Source organism: Suncus etruscus, chromosome 16 (genome assembly GCF_024139225.1).
Source record: "Suncus etruscus isolate mSunEtr1 chromosome 16, mSunEtr1.pri.cur, whole genome shotgun sequence".
NCBI classification, from domain to species: domain Eukaryota; kingdom Metazoa; phylum Chordata; class Mammalia; order Eulipotyphla; family Soricidae; genus Suncus; species Suncus etruscus.
In genome coordinates, this window is record NC_064863.1 from 11,448,531 (window position 1) to 11,464,750 (window position 16,220).

The 16,220-nt window shown below is 41.8% G+C and overlaps 1 protein-coding gene across 1 annotated transcript in view; it reads left to right on the top strand.

Annotated features, from left to right (window-relative positions):
- The window catches only part of CC2D2A (coiled-coil and C2 domain containing 2A), a 183,671-nt gene that overhangs the window by 118,248 nt on the left and 49,203 nt on the right, over positions 1-16,220 (top strand). Inside the window, exons 16-18 of the mRNA XM_049790229.1 lie at positions 540-680; positions 12,821-12,977; positions 13,999-14,252. Coding sequence (XP_049646186.1) covers positions 540-680; positions 12,821-12,977; positions 13,999-14,252 — 552 coding nt within the window. The remainder of the gene's footprint in view (positions 1-539; positions 681-12,820; positions 12,978-13,998; positions 14,253-16,220) is intronic.

Consider the following 16,220-nt stretch of genomic DNA (forward strand, 5'->3'; position numbering starts at 1 on the left):
ATCACAACATACTTACCTACATTCCCAGTCATTTATCCCATGAGAACTGTGTTTCCTTAACCCCTAATTTTCATAACACTCTAGGGGACTGTTTCAGGATACAGAGTTTAATAAGAACCTTAAGAAGTTATTTAGTGTAAGTCCTATTCACCTGGAAAAAGCAAAATCAAATTTCACACCTGGGGAAAAGCAAACTCCTCTTTCTCTCAAGTTTGCTTTCATGTTTTTGTTTGTTTACTACTTACTAAGTAAGAACTCATGCAATGGGCTGAATATAGCACCAGGCTTAAAGGACTGGAAAGATAATTCGGTTACTTACCTTGCATTCCACCAACTCTGGTTTGGTCTCTGATACCACATTGCCACAAAACACTTCCTAAGCACAGAGCCAGGAATAACCTTCAAGCATGACTGCATGTTGCCTGAACTCCTCCACCCCTACAATAAACTTCATTAGAGCTTTATCAGTTGACGTTTTTTACTTGTAAGCAAGCATACCAAAATAAATGTCAAATATACTTGCATATCACATCTTGTAGGCAAACAAGAAAGCTGCGTGACACAGAACAAGAAAAAGATCGAACGCTACTAAAGACCATCGTCAAAGTCTGGAAAGAGATGAAATCCCTTCGAGAGTTCCAGAGATTTACGAACACACCCTTGAAACTTGTTTTGAGAAGGTAAGCGTTTGTTTCCCCAAAAACATTTTCATTTATTTGCTTAATCTAGCTATTACCCATTTAAAAAAATAATTCTGGCCAAAGATGTGGTTCAGTGGTAGAGCACTTGACTTGCATGGGTGGGGTCCTAGATTCCCAAAATTTTATGATTCCCCCAAGGCTTACAAGTCATGATCCCAGAGTACCAAGTCAGAAGTAGCTCCTGATCATTACTGGTGTCATCAGAGTCAATGAAATTCAAAATTAAAATAGAACTATAGGTTCAGACATATGATTCCAGTGCTTAAGTATATGCCTTAACTATGTAAGACTCTGAGTTCTCTCTTCCCAGAACCCCACAGCCTCTAAAACTCTGCTAGGAGTGACCCGAATAAAAGAGAATAATCACAAATGGTTGATCATGTAACAACTCAAGAAATAGAAGCTCTTGGGGCCAGAGCAATAGCATAATGAGGTAGGGCATTTGCTTGCATGGGCTAATCTGGGTTTAATCCACAGCATCCCATATGGTTTCCTGAGTACCACCAGGAATAATGTCTTTGTTTTTTCTTATTTAAGCACCATGATTACAAACATGATTGTAGTTGAATTTCAGTCATAAAAAGAACACCCCCTCCTTCACCAGTGCAACATTCCCATCACCAAAGTCCCCCATTTCTCTCATCCCCAAACCCCTCCCTGTTTTTGAGATAGGCATTCTACTTCTCTCACTCAATACCATTGTCATGATAATTATGATGTAGTTATTTCTTGAACTGGCCCTTCCAGTCCTCATCTCGATTGTCTCTGGGCATTATTACAATCATGCATTTTATTTTTCTGAAGTCCCATAGATGAGTGAAACTGTTCCATGCAGAAGTAATTTCTGAATGCACAGCCAGTAGTAACTTTGAGCACTGGGGGTGTGCCCCTCCTCAGAAAGGAAAAGAAAAGAAAAGAAATAGAAGCCACAAAGTTCAACTAGCACTAAACATAGCCCAGTAAATTTACAGATAATGACTTTAGTCATTACATATTGAGAGATAGAACAATTATTACAAATGTACCCTTATTGGACTAAGCTTTGGTGTAGCAGGTCAGCCCCTGAAGAGGTTGACTGATGGAGGGATGGAGAATGAGGCCCTTTTCTTCCAGCTCGGAGCACGCGTCTGCCACCCTGTCTAGCCCACGGTTCTGAGGTGAAACGGCGGGTAAACAGCTCGCAGACAATCAGGCTCGTGGAAATATTTGCTTTATTCGGATGGACAAAACTGAAGTCCAAAGACTCAGATTCAGTTCCAGCCAGCAAAAAGCTCCTCGCCTTCCACAGACCCTTGCTCTTATACTCCAGAGTCAGGTCCCACCCAATGGTGGGATCAGATACCAACCAATGGTGGAAGCAGAATCAGGTCCTACCCTAGGGTGGGGGCATAATGCCAGGTCACACCCTAGGGTAGGGCACAGATTAGGGTGAGCAACATAGTAATCCCCCAAAATATTTACATACACAACAATTCCCCCTTTTGTTTTTAGTAAACAAACAATATTGTCTACAATTATTAAAAGAAAAATTAGTCAATAATAAAAGAGCGGCTGTTTGCATAAGCGCATCACAGGAAAATGTAAAGAAAAACTTCTAACCTAAGCACAGGGTGTCTAAAACCAGAAACATGTATCAAGGAATCAACTACAAGCTCCTGAGAAGATAAATCTAAGACGTACATAGATCTTTCGAAGAGACACCAGAAAGGTTGTGTAGCAGGCAAGAAGAAGCACCTTTTCTTTATTTGTTGTTGTTGTTGGTGGTGGTGGTGGTCGTTTTTGGGTCACACCTGGCAGTGCTCAGGAGTTACTCCTGACTCCACGTTCAGAAATCGCTCCTGGCAGATACCGGCATTTGAACCAATGACCTTCTGCATGAAAGGCCAATGCCTCACGTCCATGTTCAGCCTCCATGCTATCTCTCCATTTCCATTTTCATTCAAGTTCAGGTAGACCAGAAAGCCCATCTTTGAGGGCATTGAACTAGGCCTTTATTTCGGAAGAAGAGGCACATACACCCTCTGCACAGTGGGGAGCCACTGCAATGATGATCAATAGGTATCTGAACTTAGTCCAAGTTCTTAATCCAGTCTGAAGTCCATAAGATGTCTGAAATTGATGTCGACTATTTATAGATGGGAGCTTAAGTCACAAACCAAAACAAAATGTTTAAGGCAGAGACCCTCCCTGTGTAAATAAACAACTTGAGGGCCCATCCAAAATGGATGGAACCTTCTATAAACCTAGTATTTTGCCTATGATGCGCCCACGCAAAAAACCCTGAGAACAGACAAAAATATCATTTGGGAAATTATAGACAATAATATATAACTCACAAACCTAAAGTCAAGAAAGCAAAACCTTAATGTAATACAACATCGATTCCTAATATTAAAAACTAAAATAGAAAAACATTAATTACGATAGTCAAAAGAAGTGTAGTACCAAACATAACTTCAAAGGATTACAGTTATAGGAAAAACAACAGATGTAATTTCTACAGAGTTCAATACCAATCTGTAAATATGAGGGGTCTGGAACTCCAAAAAGACCGGCAGAAGACACTTGATGGGTCTGGAAAAGCGGGTTGAAGCCTTGTACAGGAGATAACATCAAGCTGAATGAAGAAGGAAGGCCAGTACAGTCATCCATGTGTTGGGGCATTTCCAAGCGTTACATCATTACATCATAAGTTGGTTGGGCTTCTGTATTTCCTTTGGGATCGGTGCAATCTTGGGGTAGCCATTGTAGAAACGGTCAACAATAGCATTTTGTATGTGGATGGAAAACCAGAAATTCAGATAGCACAGTTTAACTGGGATCCAGAGACTGTGGGTCTTGTCCATGGATCTTTTCTCTGGTGTTACATTGTGACACAAATCCCAGGTGGCTTCATTTCCAACAAGTTTGCAGCATATATGGTGTAAAACTCCAACAGTCATGGATTTCTTCTTCCTGCCGAGATCAGGAAGCTTGTAGTTGTGGGTGAAGGAGATGGGTTGCACATGTGAAATCCTGAAAATTAAAATGTTAAGACTAGGAAGAGAGAAGGAAGGATAAGGAAGACTAATTTGGGGAAGATAAAGTTAGGAAAAAGGAAACTATATACAAAATATGCAGAACAGACAGACACTAAACAAGACATACATACACAGACTTCACAAAAAATATGGCCATAACACTCACTCATACTAAAAAATATTTGTTGGAAAGGATCCAAAATAGAGCAAAAGAAAAGAGAATTCAGCTGAATCAATTAAAAGCTCCTTAAAATGTAATAGCCGGCAATTGTTTAGATAAATCATTTCTTTTTTTTTTTTTTTTGGTTTTTGGGCCAAACCCGGCAGTGCTCAGGGGTTACTCCTGGCTGTCTGCTCAGAAATAGCTCCTGGCAGGCACGGGGGACCATATGGGACACCGGGATTCGAACCAACCACCTTTGGTCCTGGATCGGCTGCTTGCAAGGCAAACACCGCTGTGCTATCTCTCCGGGCCCTAGATAAATCATTTCAAATTCACTAAAAATATATTTTTTTTTTTGCCTAGCAGATCTGAAAGAGAATTTCATGCGTAATACAAACATGGACAACTCTACTATACGTGTATATCAGTATATATACAAAGTTATTGTATAACAGTAACTTTATGATAATCAATCATAGGCAAGAAGCACTGTGAAGAAATTCCACCTAAAATTATCATTATGTAAGCGTCTTAAAACCTAAATTGAGGGAAATAAAGCAATGATGTTAAAATAAAAAGAGTGAAAGTCGTTAAATGAGTATACCTAGAAAGAAAAACAACATTAATATGATAAGAAATTTCTCTTTCAGGTGAACCTTGACTAAATTAATTTGTAAAATTTCATGATTAACTGAGACCTAGAGCAATAATGAAATTAAGACATAAATCCATCCTACAAGGAAACACATTGGGGATTCATGATTTTCAATCTATATTCATTGATCATGCCTGTGGAAAGAATCCTAGAGCATTAATAGCAACTGATAAGGAAGTAAAATGATTATCTGGTGTTCATTGTAGATCTCTAAGAAGTATAAAACAGGATGTATGCTGCTGTGGATTTCACCAATGTATTAGGGACTTTTTTGATCTTCTTGTCATCAAAATTGATCCAGTGTTGTTTTGCAGCAATTTTACAGTATGAAGTACAGTGTCCATAGTGAACTTTACCATAATGGTTTGACACCGATGATAAGTTGTATTTCTTAATCTTGCTTTTATTCTCTGAAGTGAATTCCTCTAAATTGAGGTCTTCTAAAGGAAAATCTACATAAGTATGCAATTTTTTTATTTGTTTGCCATCAAAAGCAAAACGTTTCAAGTGTATTATAAGTACTGGTGGCAGTTTCCATAAGTACGTTTTCTTTGAAAAATCCCTTCTATTTTTGCAACTGTTGCACAGAACTTTGTTGTCATTTCTTAATTCTTCTTCTTTAAAAAATTCAGAGAGGCATTCCTGTAATGTACATTTATCTGTAGATGTAACAGCCAAAGACAAATGAACAAATGTCTCATAAACCTCAGACTTTTGGTGGCAAGTGAGACACTGGAGTATAAATTTGAATTGTCCTTGAAAGAGATCATAAATAATAGATTTATGAGCCTTTTGGTGTTCTGGACTAAATTGTTCATAATTTTCATTTCCCATGAGATGTGTAGTTTTGTCTGTCATTAGATTTACAGTAAGCAAGTCCTGATGTAATCCCTCTATTAGGAACATCAGTAGTTCGTGAGGATCCTGCTGATTGTGTCCAGCAAACTGGTCATTAAGTAAACCAATTGTTACTTTGAAGCTTTCAGGGTTAATATATCTATGAAATCCATTTCCCATGGTTTTGATGAGCCGACCAAATTCTTCGGCTAATTTACCTTCATGCCCCATCGGATTTTTCTTGTTAATATCCTTTTTATAATGATCTTTATAAAAATACTGAGTTAAGTCTGAAATATTATACAAGCATTGCAATATTGAGTTCATGTAGCAAGAGTTTCCTATATTTTGGAGCCCAGTTAAGACAGGTTCCTGTCTTTCCTTTTGCATCTCGGAGTGTAAGGGTTTATCACTACCATCAGTCTCACTCATTGTATGGTGTGTGACAGCTAAATCGTTCCCTGCCCCAGAGACCTTAGTAATATTACTGCTGTTAGTGTCTGAAGTATTCTGTTTTTTCTCTGAAGGGGAGTTTGTAGTCTGAACCTGATCATTTGTGCTAGCCCGATTTCTAACAAGACGTAATGGAACCCAAAATTTCTTGGGAGGGTCATCATTTATAGAAACATAGGCATAACCCCTTCCTCTTAGGAGAAGATAGCCAGCTATCCATTTTTCATCCTCCTTGATCCAAATAGGTTTATGGGTTGTTTCTTGTCTCTGAATATCTTCTTTAAAATGTCTTTCCGCTGCAGTGTAGCTTTCCCCTTGGGGTAAGTTAAAGTAATTTAGTGTGATAAGAGTCAAAGATAGCAAATCCGTTGGTGGTAAACCTCTTTTTCTATTTTTTTGCAATTGAGTTTTTAAGGTTCTGTGAGTCCTTTCTACAATGGCCTGTCCCCTACAATTGTAAGGAATTCCTCTGAGATGTCTTATCTGCCATTCCTTACAAAAAAATTCAAAAGTTTTGCTAACATAGGCTGGCCCATTATCAGTTTTTATAGAATATGGAATACCCATCACAGAGAAACATTGTAAAAGAAAACTACAAGCAGCCTTAGATTTTTGAGAAGACATGGGAATTGCCCACATAAACCGAGAATAAGTGTCCACCACAACATGAAGATAAGGTTTCCTTGGAAATAAATCTGTTTGAGTTATATCCATTTGCCAAAGTTCGTTAGACTGTAAGCCTCTTGGGTTTGCTCCTGCTATGTGAGTCTTTTTTGTTAACGGTGCACATACGTTGCAGTTTTCTACGATTTCTATAGCTTGCCTCCATGGAATTTGGTAATTCACATGTAAACGGCGAGCATTTGTGTGTAGGGCTGAATGTTCCTCTATAGGTGATTTAAATATAGGCATTGCTAGCAAGTCAGCAGTTTTATTTCCTTGAGCCATAGGTCCTGGAAGACCTGAGTGGGCTCTAATATGTGTGATGAAGATGGGCTCAGTTCGTTTTTGAAGAAGCTGCTGTAATTGTTTAAGTAAGTCCTGTATGATCGGGTTATTAGCATTAAGGGATGCAGTGGCTATCACATGACATAAATTTACCACATACAAAGAATCAGAAACTATATTCATGGCTTCAGATACATTTTCTAATAGGTAAATTAACGTTGCTAATTCAACTTTCTGTGCAGATTTATATTTGGTATCTATGGTCATATTAATGTTGTCTCCAGTTATTCCTCCTTTTCCATTTTGGGATCCATCAATGTAAAAAACCTTGGCATTGGGGATAGGGGAATCCTGAACAATTGAAGAAATAACAAACTGAGTTTTCTTTAAAAAGTCCCAAATTTTTCCTGCTGGATAATGGGAGGATATTTCTCCTGTGGAATCTGAGAGGGCCCTTTGTAGAGATTCATTAATTGGCAATATTGACTCAATTTCCTTTTTTGGTACTGGCAAAACTATTATATCTGGATCAAAACCTAGTAAAGATATAGATCTGAGTCTTGCCTTGATAATAATCTCTGAAATCAGTTGTAAGTAGGGGACAGCTGAGCGAGGTTGTTTGTTATGTAAATACACCCATTCCAAAGGTCCTGACTGTTGCATCAAGGCCCCTGTGGGGGTTTCTATAGTAGGGAAAATTAACAGTAATACCTTTTCTCCTGGGATGAATCTTGAGAGAAACGATTTTTGTAATCTGCTCAAGAAGATGTCCAATTCATTTTTTGCAGCTGTTGTTAAATTTCTCGGGCTATCTAAAGCAGGATCACCCTCCAACGTTTTAAACAGATTAGATAACTCTGCATTTGGGATTCCTAGTGCAGGGCAGAGCCAATTTACGTCACCTAAAAGTCTCTGAAAATCATTAAGCGTTCTGAGGTTTTCTTTTTTGATAGAAAATTTTTGTGGACGTATAGACGTCCGGTCCAAAATAAAACCCAAATATTGATACGGTGGCATTATCTGTATTTTTTCTAAAGCTATTTTCAGTCCTGATGTTTGTAAACAGTCAGTAACATAAGAGTATAATTCCTGTAAATCTGTTTCGTTGTTCATTGTGAGCAAGATATCATCTGTATAATGAAATATCATGGCTTGAGGAAATTTTTCACGAGCAGGGCTCAAAACCTTATCTACAAAAAACTGACACATGGTTGGGGAATTCAGCATGCCTTGGGGGAGAACAGTCCATTGGAAACGTCTGTAGGGATGGGTATTATTGAGAGAAGGAACTGAGAATGCAAAACGTTTTTTATCATCTGGGTGGATAGGAATATGGTAGAAGCAGTCTTTCAGATCAATTATAACTAGTGGCCATTCCTTTGGAATAACTACAGGTGATGGTAAACCAGTCTGCAATTTGCCCATAGGTATCATGGATAAATTTATAGCTCTAAGATCCATCAAAAGTCTCCATTTACAGGATTTCTTTTTTATAGTGAATATAGGTGAATTCCATTGAGAAAAAGATGGTTCAATATGTCCTAAACTTAGCTGTTCCTCCACTAATTCTGTCAGCACCTTTAATTTATCAGTTTTAAGGGGCCACTGACCTGTCCAAATTGGTTCATCAGATTTCCATTTTATTTTTATTGGTGCTGGTGTTTTTACGGTAGTGGCCCCCACTAAAATTTTTTTGTTTTTAAATCAAAAGAAGGTTCGGGCTCTTCTGGAGCTAATGGGATGTGGAATTCTGCTTTCCACTGTTTGTGTAGGTCACGGCCCCGCAGGGATGGTGAAAATGGGCCCACGTGAGGTCTGATTATTGCTTTTTGATTTTCTGGGCCGTAAAATAGTATAGTCCTCGTACTCAACAGACAGGAATTCAGGCCTCCTATTCCTTCTAGGGAATACGGGATTTCCTGAAGAGGCCAATTTTCTGGCCATTCTTTATCAGAAATTACGGTAACCTGAGCACCCGTATCTATCATTCCATCAAAGGGTTTGCCTTCCAAGTGAAGTTTGATCATTGGGTGTTCATCTTTACATTTAGTAACCAGAGCCACGATTGGGTTTTGAGCAGCATCCGGATCTGTGCTTCCAAAACCTCCAATTCTAGTCTTATCTGAAGTCCCAAATTTGACATAAGGCACTATTACTATCTGGGCAATCGCTTCTCCTTTTTTAAAGGTCCATGTAACTGGTACAGTAATAACTACAATGATTTCTCCCATAGAATCTGAGTCAATGACACCAGTGATTACTGATATACCCTTTATGTTGAGGGAACTTCTGCCAAGAATCAAACCCATGGTATCTGGGGGTGGCAGGCCTACAATGCCAGTTTCTAACATGTAAGGGCATGCTCCTGGGTAAATTGTAATGTCCTCTGGGCATAATATGTCTAATCCGGCACTCCCTGAAGTAGAGTGGATTAATTCCCTTATTGTGATGAATTTTCTTGGGCTGGGCTTGGAAGGATTATTGTCTGTGAACTTTGCCCCTGATTTGGAAGGGCCTGGGGGGAGGCCCTGTGGGCGTTTCCCTGCATCTTGTATGTGTGTTCTTGGGGAGCTGAATTTATAAGGAGACGACAATTTCTTTTGATATGTCCCTGTTTTCCACAATGGTAGCAGGCGATTTGCCTCCTGGGGACTGTGTTGAAACCTCTATTTAGGTTATTATTAATGAGGTTTCTGGATCTGCAATCTTTCGCCCAGTGGCGACCCCTTTTGCATTTTGGGCAAAGACCTGGTTTCCGGAAAGTGTTTTGTCCCCGAGGGGAGTAAGGCATTGTTCCCTTGGTAACTGGGAAGGTTTGTACTGAGTCTGAGTGGGGTGGGGGTTGGGGTTCCACATAGACATTCCAGCAGGCATAAAGGTAATCATTCAGATCTGACTTTTCATTTAATGTATTCAATACTAATCTACAGGCTGAATTTGCATTATGATAGGCCAAAGATTTTACTAGGAAGTTTATAATCTCCTCATCTTCCACCTGTAACTTCAGAGCATCTTTAATCTTACCTACAAACTCTGCAAATGACTCATAAGGCCCTTGGGTAATTTTTAAAAAGTTTCCTCTACCAATGCTGTTAGAATCAATTTTTTCCCATGCTGACAATGCAATCTCCCTGATTAAATTTAAGATTTCCTTAGGTAAAGCTGCTTGTGTCTGAATATTTGCAAATTGATTTTCTGCCATCAATAATTCATACGATAGAGTAACACCTGCCACTTGCTTTTTCATACCATCCGGACTATATAATTTAGCTTTTACGCCTTCTGAATAGTACATTTCCCATTCAGTTCGCTGTTTAGACGACAGGCATATTTCAGCGATTCTTTTAAAATCATACAAAGTCCAAGATGAGTTATGACTCCAAAGTCTTAATAACTCCACACTGTATGGCGATTTTGGCCCATTTTCTTTACATGATCTTTTAAACCGATCTAATTCTTCCATCTGATAGGGTACATAGTTAGAAACATTTACCCCGTCTATAGGGGATAAGGCCTGATTAGCAAAATTACTCTGAATAGAGCTCTGAGACCGAGCATGTGGTTCATCGTTTGAATCTGCTCTGCTCTGCGATTCAATTTTGTGACTAGAAGGAGGCATACTTTGTGGAGTTAGCACTGGAGGTAGATCATTATCTGAGTCACTACTGTCAAGCAATTCACTAGAATCAGGCTTAACATTCTGAGTTGTTTTTCTTCCAGCAAAAATTTCTATATTGTTGATGGTGGGGCTGGATTCGTCAGCCTGCACCTTGGTCTGAGTTTTCGTCAGATAAATTTCCTTATTATCTATACTGGTTTTAGCCTCACCATTTCTACACTTTCTATTTCCTAAATAGAAATAACAGCAAATAACTATGCTCATAATAATAACGTTAGTCAACACAGAAATTCCACAAACTATGATGGCTAGAGACACTACACTTTTCATTTGAAATATAGACCACAACCATCCAACTGCAGTGATTGTCCTTAGATCAAAACCAATTAGTTTTAAACAAAATGGAATGATCCACTTGTATACTAGAGCACCAATGCGTAAGACTAAGGGTGGTAAAATCCACATGACTAACCACAGAAACCATTTGATGGTCAGCATAGGAAATTTCCAATGAAATATTTCACTTACAGTTCTGAGGGTCCAGGGTTCAGGTCCCTGTTCGGGCGCCATTATGTAGCAGGTCAGCCCCTGAAGAGGTTGACTGATGGAGGGATGGAGAATGAGGCCCTTTTCTTCCAGCTCGGAGCACGCGTCTGCCACCCTGTCTAGCCCACGGTTCTGAGGTGAAACGGCGGGTAAACAGCTCGCAGACAATCAGGCTCGTGGAAATATTTGCTTTATTCGGATGGACAAAACTGAAGTCCAAAGACTCAGATTCAGTTCCAGCCAGCAAAAAGCTCCTCACCTTCCACAGACCCTTGCTCTTATACTCCAGAGTCAGGTCCCACCCAATGGTGGGATCAGATACCAACCAATGGTGGAAGCAGAATCAGGTCCTACCCTAGGGTGGGGGCATAATGCCAGGTCACACCCTAGGGTAGGGCACAGATTAGGGTGAGCAACATAGTAATCCCCCAAAATATTTACATACACAACACTTTGGTAATTCTGTGGGTAGTGCTGGGTAGGTAGGGGACCATATGGGATGCTAGGGATCTAACCTAGGCCTGCTGTGTACAAGACAAGCACCTTCCCCACTGTATTATTGCTCCAGCCCATGAAACAAGAGGTTCTATGGAGGTTTAGGTGGGGGTGCTGTGAAGGACATTTTTGGTTTTTTGTTTTTGTTTTTGTTTCTTTGGGGCCACACCCGGCGGTGCTCAGGGGTTACTCCTGGCTGTCTGCTCAGAAATAGCTCCTGGCAGGCACGGGGGACCATATGGGCCACTGGGATTTGAACCAACCACCTTTGGTCCTGGATCGGCTGCTTGCAAGGCAAATGCCGCTGTGCTATCTCTCCGGGCCCGAAGGACATTTTTGTACCCCTCTTCTGAGCAGTGACACTGTCTGTGAATAGAGGGCCTTTGAAAACAAAAGACACTTGAGCACACATATGTTTTCTTTTATTCCTGTGGGTTTGGCTCTTTTTGAGCTCCTTTTGAGCCACAGGCAACTCACAGAGCACACTGGAGTACTTGCTCACTGAGTCCATCTCGTGAAGGATCTCCAGAATTATCCAAAAATAAGACATCAGCCTCAAAGGGGAAAATGTCATTTCTGGGCCTCCATAGCAGATGGATGAAGTGGATTCAGGAATAATTACAGAGCAGTGAGGGAAACTCCCAATGGGCTGAAACTTTGCTCCATCAAGTCAGTTTTTGTTGTTGGCTCATTCAACTCAAGCTAGTTTTGCTGCACAAGGGCTCACCCTCCAGCCCTTCCAGCACCAACTGTGTGTCCTGAGGCATATTATTAACCTCTGTGAGCCTCAGTTGCTTCATGTACAGAATGCAAATGATGTGCATAGGTCCCCAGAAACTGAGGGGGCAGTGAGCACAGCTGCAAAGCTTTTAGAAGAGGCTCTAACACAGAGCAAGCCCAAGAGGAGTATTTGCTGTGAGCACTGATCCTGGCTGGATTTTCACATTTGACAGAGAGACTTTGCATTCCTTAATTTTTCTGAGGAAATTTCTGTAATGGGACACATAGCAGTGTTCAGGGCTTCCTTTGGCTCTGTACTCAGGGATCACTCTGGGTAATGCTCGGGGTACTAAATGTGATGCCAGCGACGCGCCCAGGTGGGTGTAGGCAAGGCTAGTAATACCTGCAATCTCTCTCCACTTTTGTATGACTCTTTTTTTTTGTTTGTTTTGTTTTTGTTTGTTTTTGGGTCATCACCTGGCAGCGCTCAGGGGTTACTCATGGCTTTGCACTCAGAAATTGCCCCTGGCAAGCACGGAGGACCATATGGGATGCCAGAATTCGAACCACTGTCCTTCTGCATGCACGGCAAATGCCCCACCTCCATGCTATCTCTCTGGCCCTCTTGTATGACTCTTATATGACTCTTGCGTGACTTTCAAGGGAAAAAGTTGACCCGAAAGCTGATGAGGAAACCTACGAAGCAGAGATTCGGGCTGAGATCAGCGAGTGGCTGGAGGAACATGCAGCTGAGTACGAAGAGAGGCTGCAAGAGTTCCGTGCTGCCCAGCAGCGGTGGCGGGCCTGGAAGAAAGCTCAGGTTTGTCACAGCTTTGGAGGGACACAGAGAGACTCATAGAAGGCACCCCTTGACAGGGGAGGAAGGAACTGAAGGTGCCCTACTGCCTTGGCTCACGTATATCTCAGACCCTGCTTTGGGGCACAAAAGGAGAAGTGAGGGCATTTGTCATGCATGTGTTGGAAAAAAGGCTGTACTGGTTGGGATTTCCTGAGATTGTCCACTTTTTGTGGATGAGCACACTGATGATGGAGAGGGCAGGGACAGAGATTAGCCCCCAAAGTGAGAAGCAGACCTGGCTTTGAAGTCAAGTCTGATGGGTTTCTGCAAGCGGAGCTCCAGCCCCACCATCTCTTTTTGGCTGAAGTTGCCTGACACCATAGCATGACCATCTATTCCATGGATGAGCTCTGGGACTGATAGACCCTCTAAGCAACTCTACAGCAACCGTTGCTATGGAGTTGCTGAGCATTGTGGGTAATTATGGGCACTGCCCCCTGCAATGTAGGATCTGGTTGGCTAGGGTTGTCTTCAGTAAAATCAGTTAATCGGCATAAAGCCGACCCATATTCAATCCCCAGCTTCCTACCAGGTTACCAGAGCCTGCCAGGAATGATTCCTGAGCACAGAGCTAGGAGTAAGCCCTGAACATAGCTGGGTATAGCCAAACAAACAAAAGCCAATCAACTCAACCTGCAAAATTGAGTCACCAGGTGGGCAGGCAAAGTGCAAGGCGACCTCAGGACTGGCAATCACCGGCCTGGCTTTCATTTCAGAATGTGTTACTGGGCTAGAACACCAGTGTGACCACATGGACATTCTGGGCATCATTCCCAAGAGTATGGCAGCTCTAAGTGGGGTTTTCTGGGATTATCTTCATCTTGTGGATGAGCACACTGAGGCGTAAAGAGAGCAGGAGGTACTGGGTTGAGCTACTGGTGGAGTTGCTTTTGCACCCAAGTCTGTTGGGCTCTGCAGGCAAAGCTCCAACTCCACTGTTGCTGCTTGGTTAAAGTCGCCTCTTGTCTCACAGAGAACTAAGAAGAAGAAGAAAAAGAAGAAAGAAGAAGCGACAGATGAAGCTCCAGAGGCAGATAAGGAGGAGGAAGAGGAGGAAGAGGCAGATTCTGAGGAAGAGCCAGTGAAGCCGGTGCCCCCAGAGCCCCCAGATCCTGCAGCTGTGGAGCAGCAGGTGCGGGAGAGAGTGGCACAGAGCAGGAGGCGACCTGGGGAGCCTGCTCTAGTCCCAGAGCTGAGTCTGGCCGGGAGTGTGACGCCCAATGATCAGTGTCCCAGGTGAGCAGACCCTGCCATCAGCACGCAAGCCTACATGGGACTCATGTGTGCTGTGCATACATAGCACATGGGGCCATCTTTAAAACCAAGAGTGAGTCCAGAACTCTCTGAACATCTCTCTAAGACCACAGCCCAGAGCAATAGTATAGCAAGTTGGGCGTTTGCCTTGCATGCAGCCAACCTAGGTTCCACCCCTGGCATCCAATATGGTCCCCTGAGCACTGCCAAAAGTGATCCCTGAGTGCAGAGTCAGGAGTCAACCCTGAGCACTGACGAATGTGGCCCCAAAACAAAACAAATATCTCTTAAGCCAGACCATGTGAAATTACAAACATCTGTTCATATTTGGGGTGATGATGGGTTTCATCTACCATCTATCCATCTGCCACCAAGGATAGCAAGCAGTGCATGCAGCTGCTTCTTGGGGGTAAATACCTCTTCACAATGGCCACCCAGAGGCCTTTGGTCTGGGACCTCTACCTGAAAGCTGGGGATCATGTCATGCTGGCAGCTCATCCACTGCCTCGATAGACACCCAAGTCCCCCCTGGTCCTTAATTCCTGACACTCCAAAGACCAGAAACTTTCTGAAGCCTCAGGGTGTTTATTCTGAGGCCTAAGGTGTTCTGACATTCGCTGAGTCTGGGCTGGAGCTCCACTAGGAGTGGTCCAGAAATTCAGGAATAAATTTTTGTTTAATGCACAACCAGCAGATCCCAAACTAAATTCTCTATAACAAACAGAAAGCCTATCATGAGCATGGGAAATGTCTTAGGCTTAATATCCCAAAGTGGAAAGTAAGAATTTCAGTGGATCTCCTTATTGGCAAATAGGAGGATTACTGAGAATGTCAGTATGAGACTTCCTACCTTCTCCTTATTTTCAAACTTATTGTAATCAACTGATATTTTTAAGCAGTAGTTTCTTAAACACTTTTTTGTGTCTTCTTAACTTTATAGCACTGAGATTGCTCTATCGAATGATACCCTACCATTAAATGAGCTGTTTTCAAGTCTTAGGTACCAAGCCACATAACTTTATAAATGGAAATTCAGAATATGTGATTGCAAAATACATCTTCTTAAGTGAAACTTTGGGTTTGATTCTACCATCTTTTTGTGGTGAGTGATTTGCCTTGATAAGGGTTTGGGATAAGAGTAGGACTAGACAGGCCGGAGAAATAGCATGGAGGTAAGGCGTTTGCCTTGCATGCAGAAGGACGGTGGTTCGAATCCTGGCATCCCATATGGTGCCCCGAGCCTGCCGAGGGCGATTTCTGAGTGCAGAGCCAGCAGTAGCCTCTGAGTGTTGCCGGGTGTGACCCAGAAAACAACAACAAAAAAAAAGAGTGGGACTAGAAAGTATTCTTTTTTGGGGGGAAGCGTGTTGGGCCACACTCAGAGGCACTCGGGTAACTCCTGGCTCTGTGCTCAGAGCACCATTTGGGATTCTGGGAATCAACACCGGGTCCTTCCCAGGTCGGCCGTATGCAAGGCAAATACCCTACTGCTGTGCTATCTCTCCAGCTCTAGAAAGTACCCTTGTGGCACAAGTATAAAGACATAGGAGGCTTTCAGGGTGTTTAGAATGTCTTCGCCCCCATGGTAGTGATTGTTATATGAACCTTCACATGTTATAAATCAGAGAGTTACATGCCAGGAATACATTAATTTAGTGTATGCTAATTTTAAAAATAAAATAGAGAGTACTGGAGCAATAGCACAGCAGGTAGGGTATTGGACCTTCACGTGGCCATCCTGGGTTCAATCCCCATATCCCATATGGTCCCTGAGCCTTCCAGGAGTAATTTCTGAATACAAAGCAAGGAGTAACCCCTGAGCACCATGAGGTGCTAAAATTAATTAATAAATTAATTAAAATATAGGTTGTTGGTTTTTGTTTTCTTTTTACTGTTTAAAATACTTTCCCAGGTAAAAGAAACTTTTTTGTTTTTTTCAATTCAGGGTCA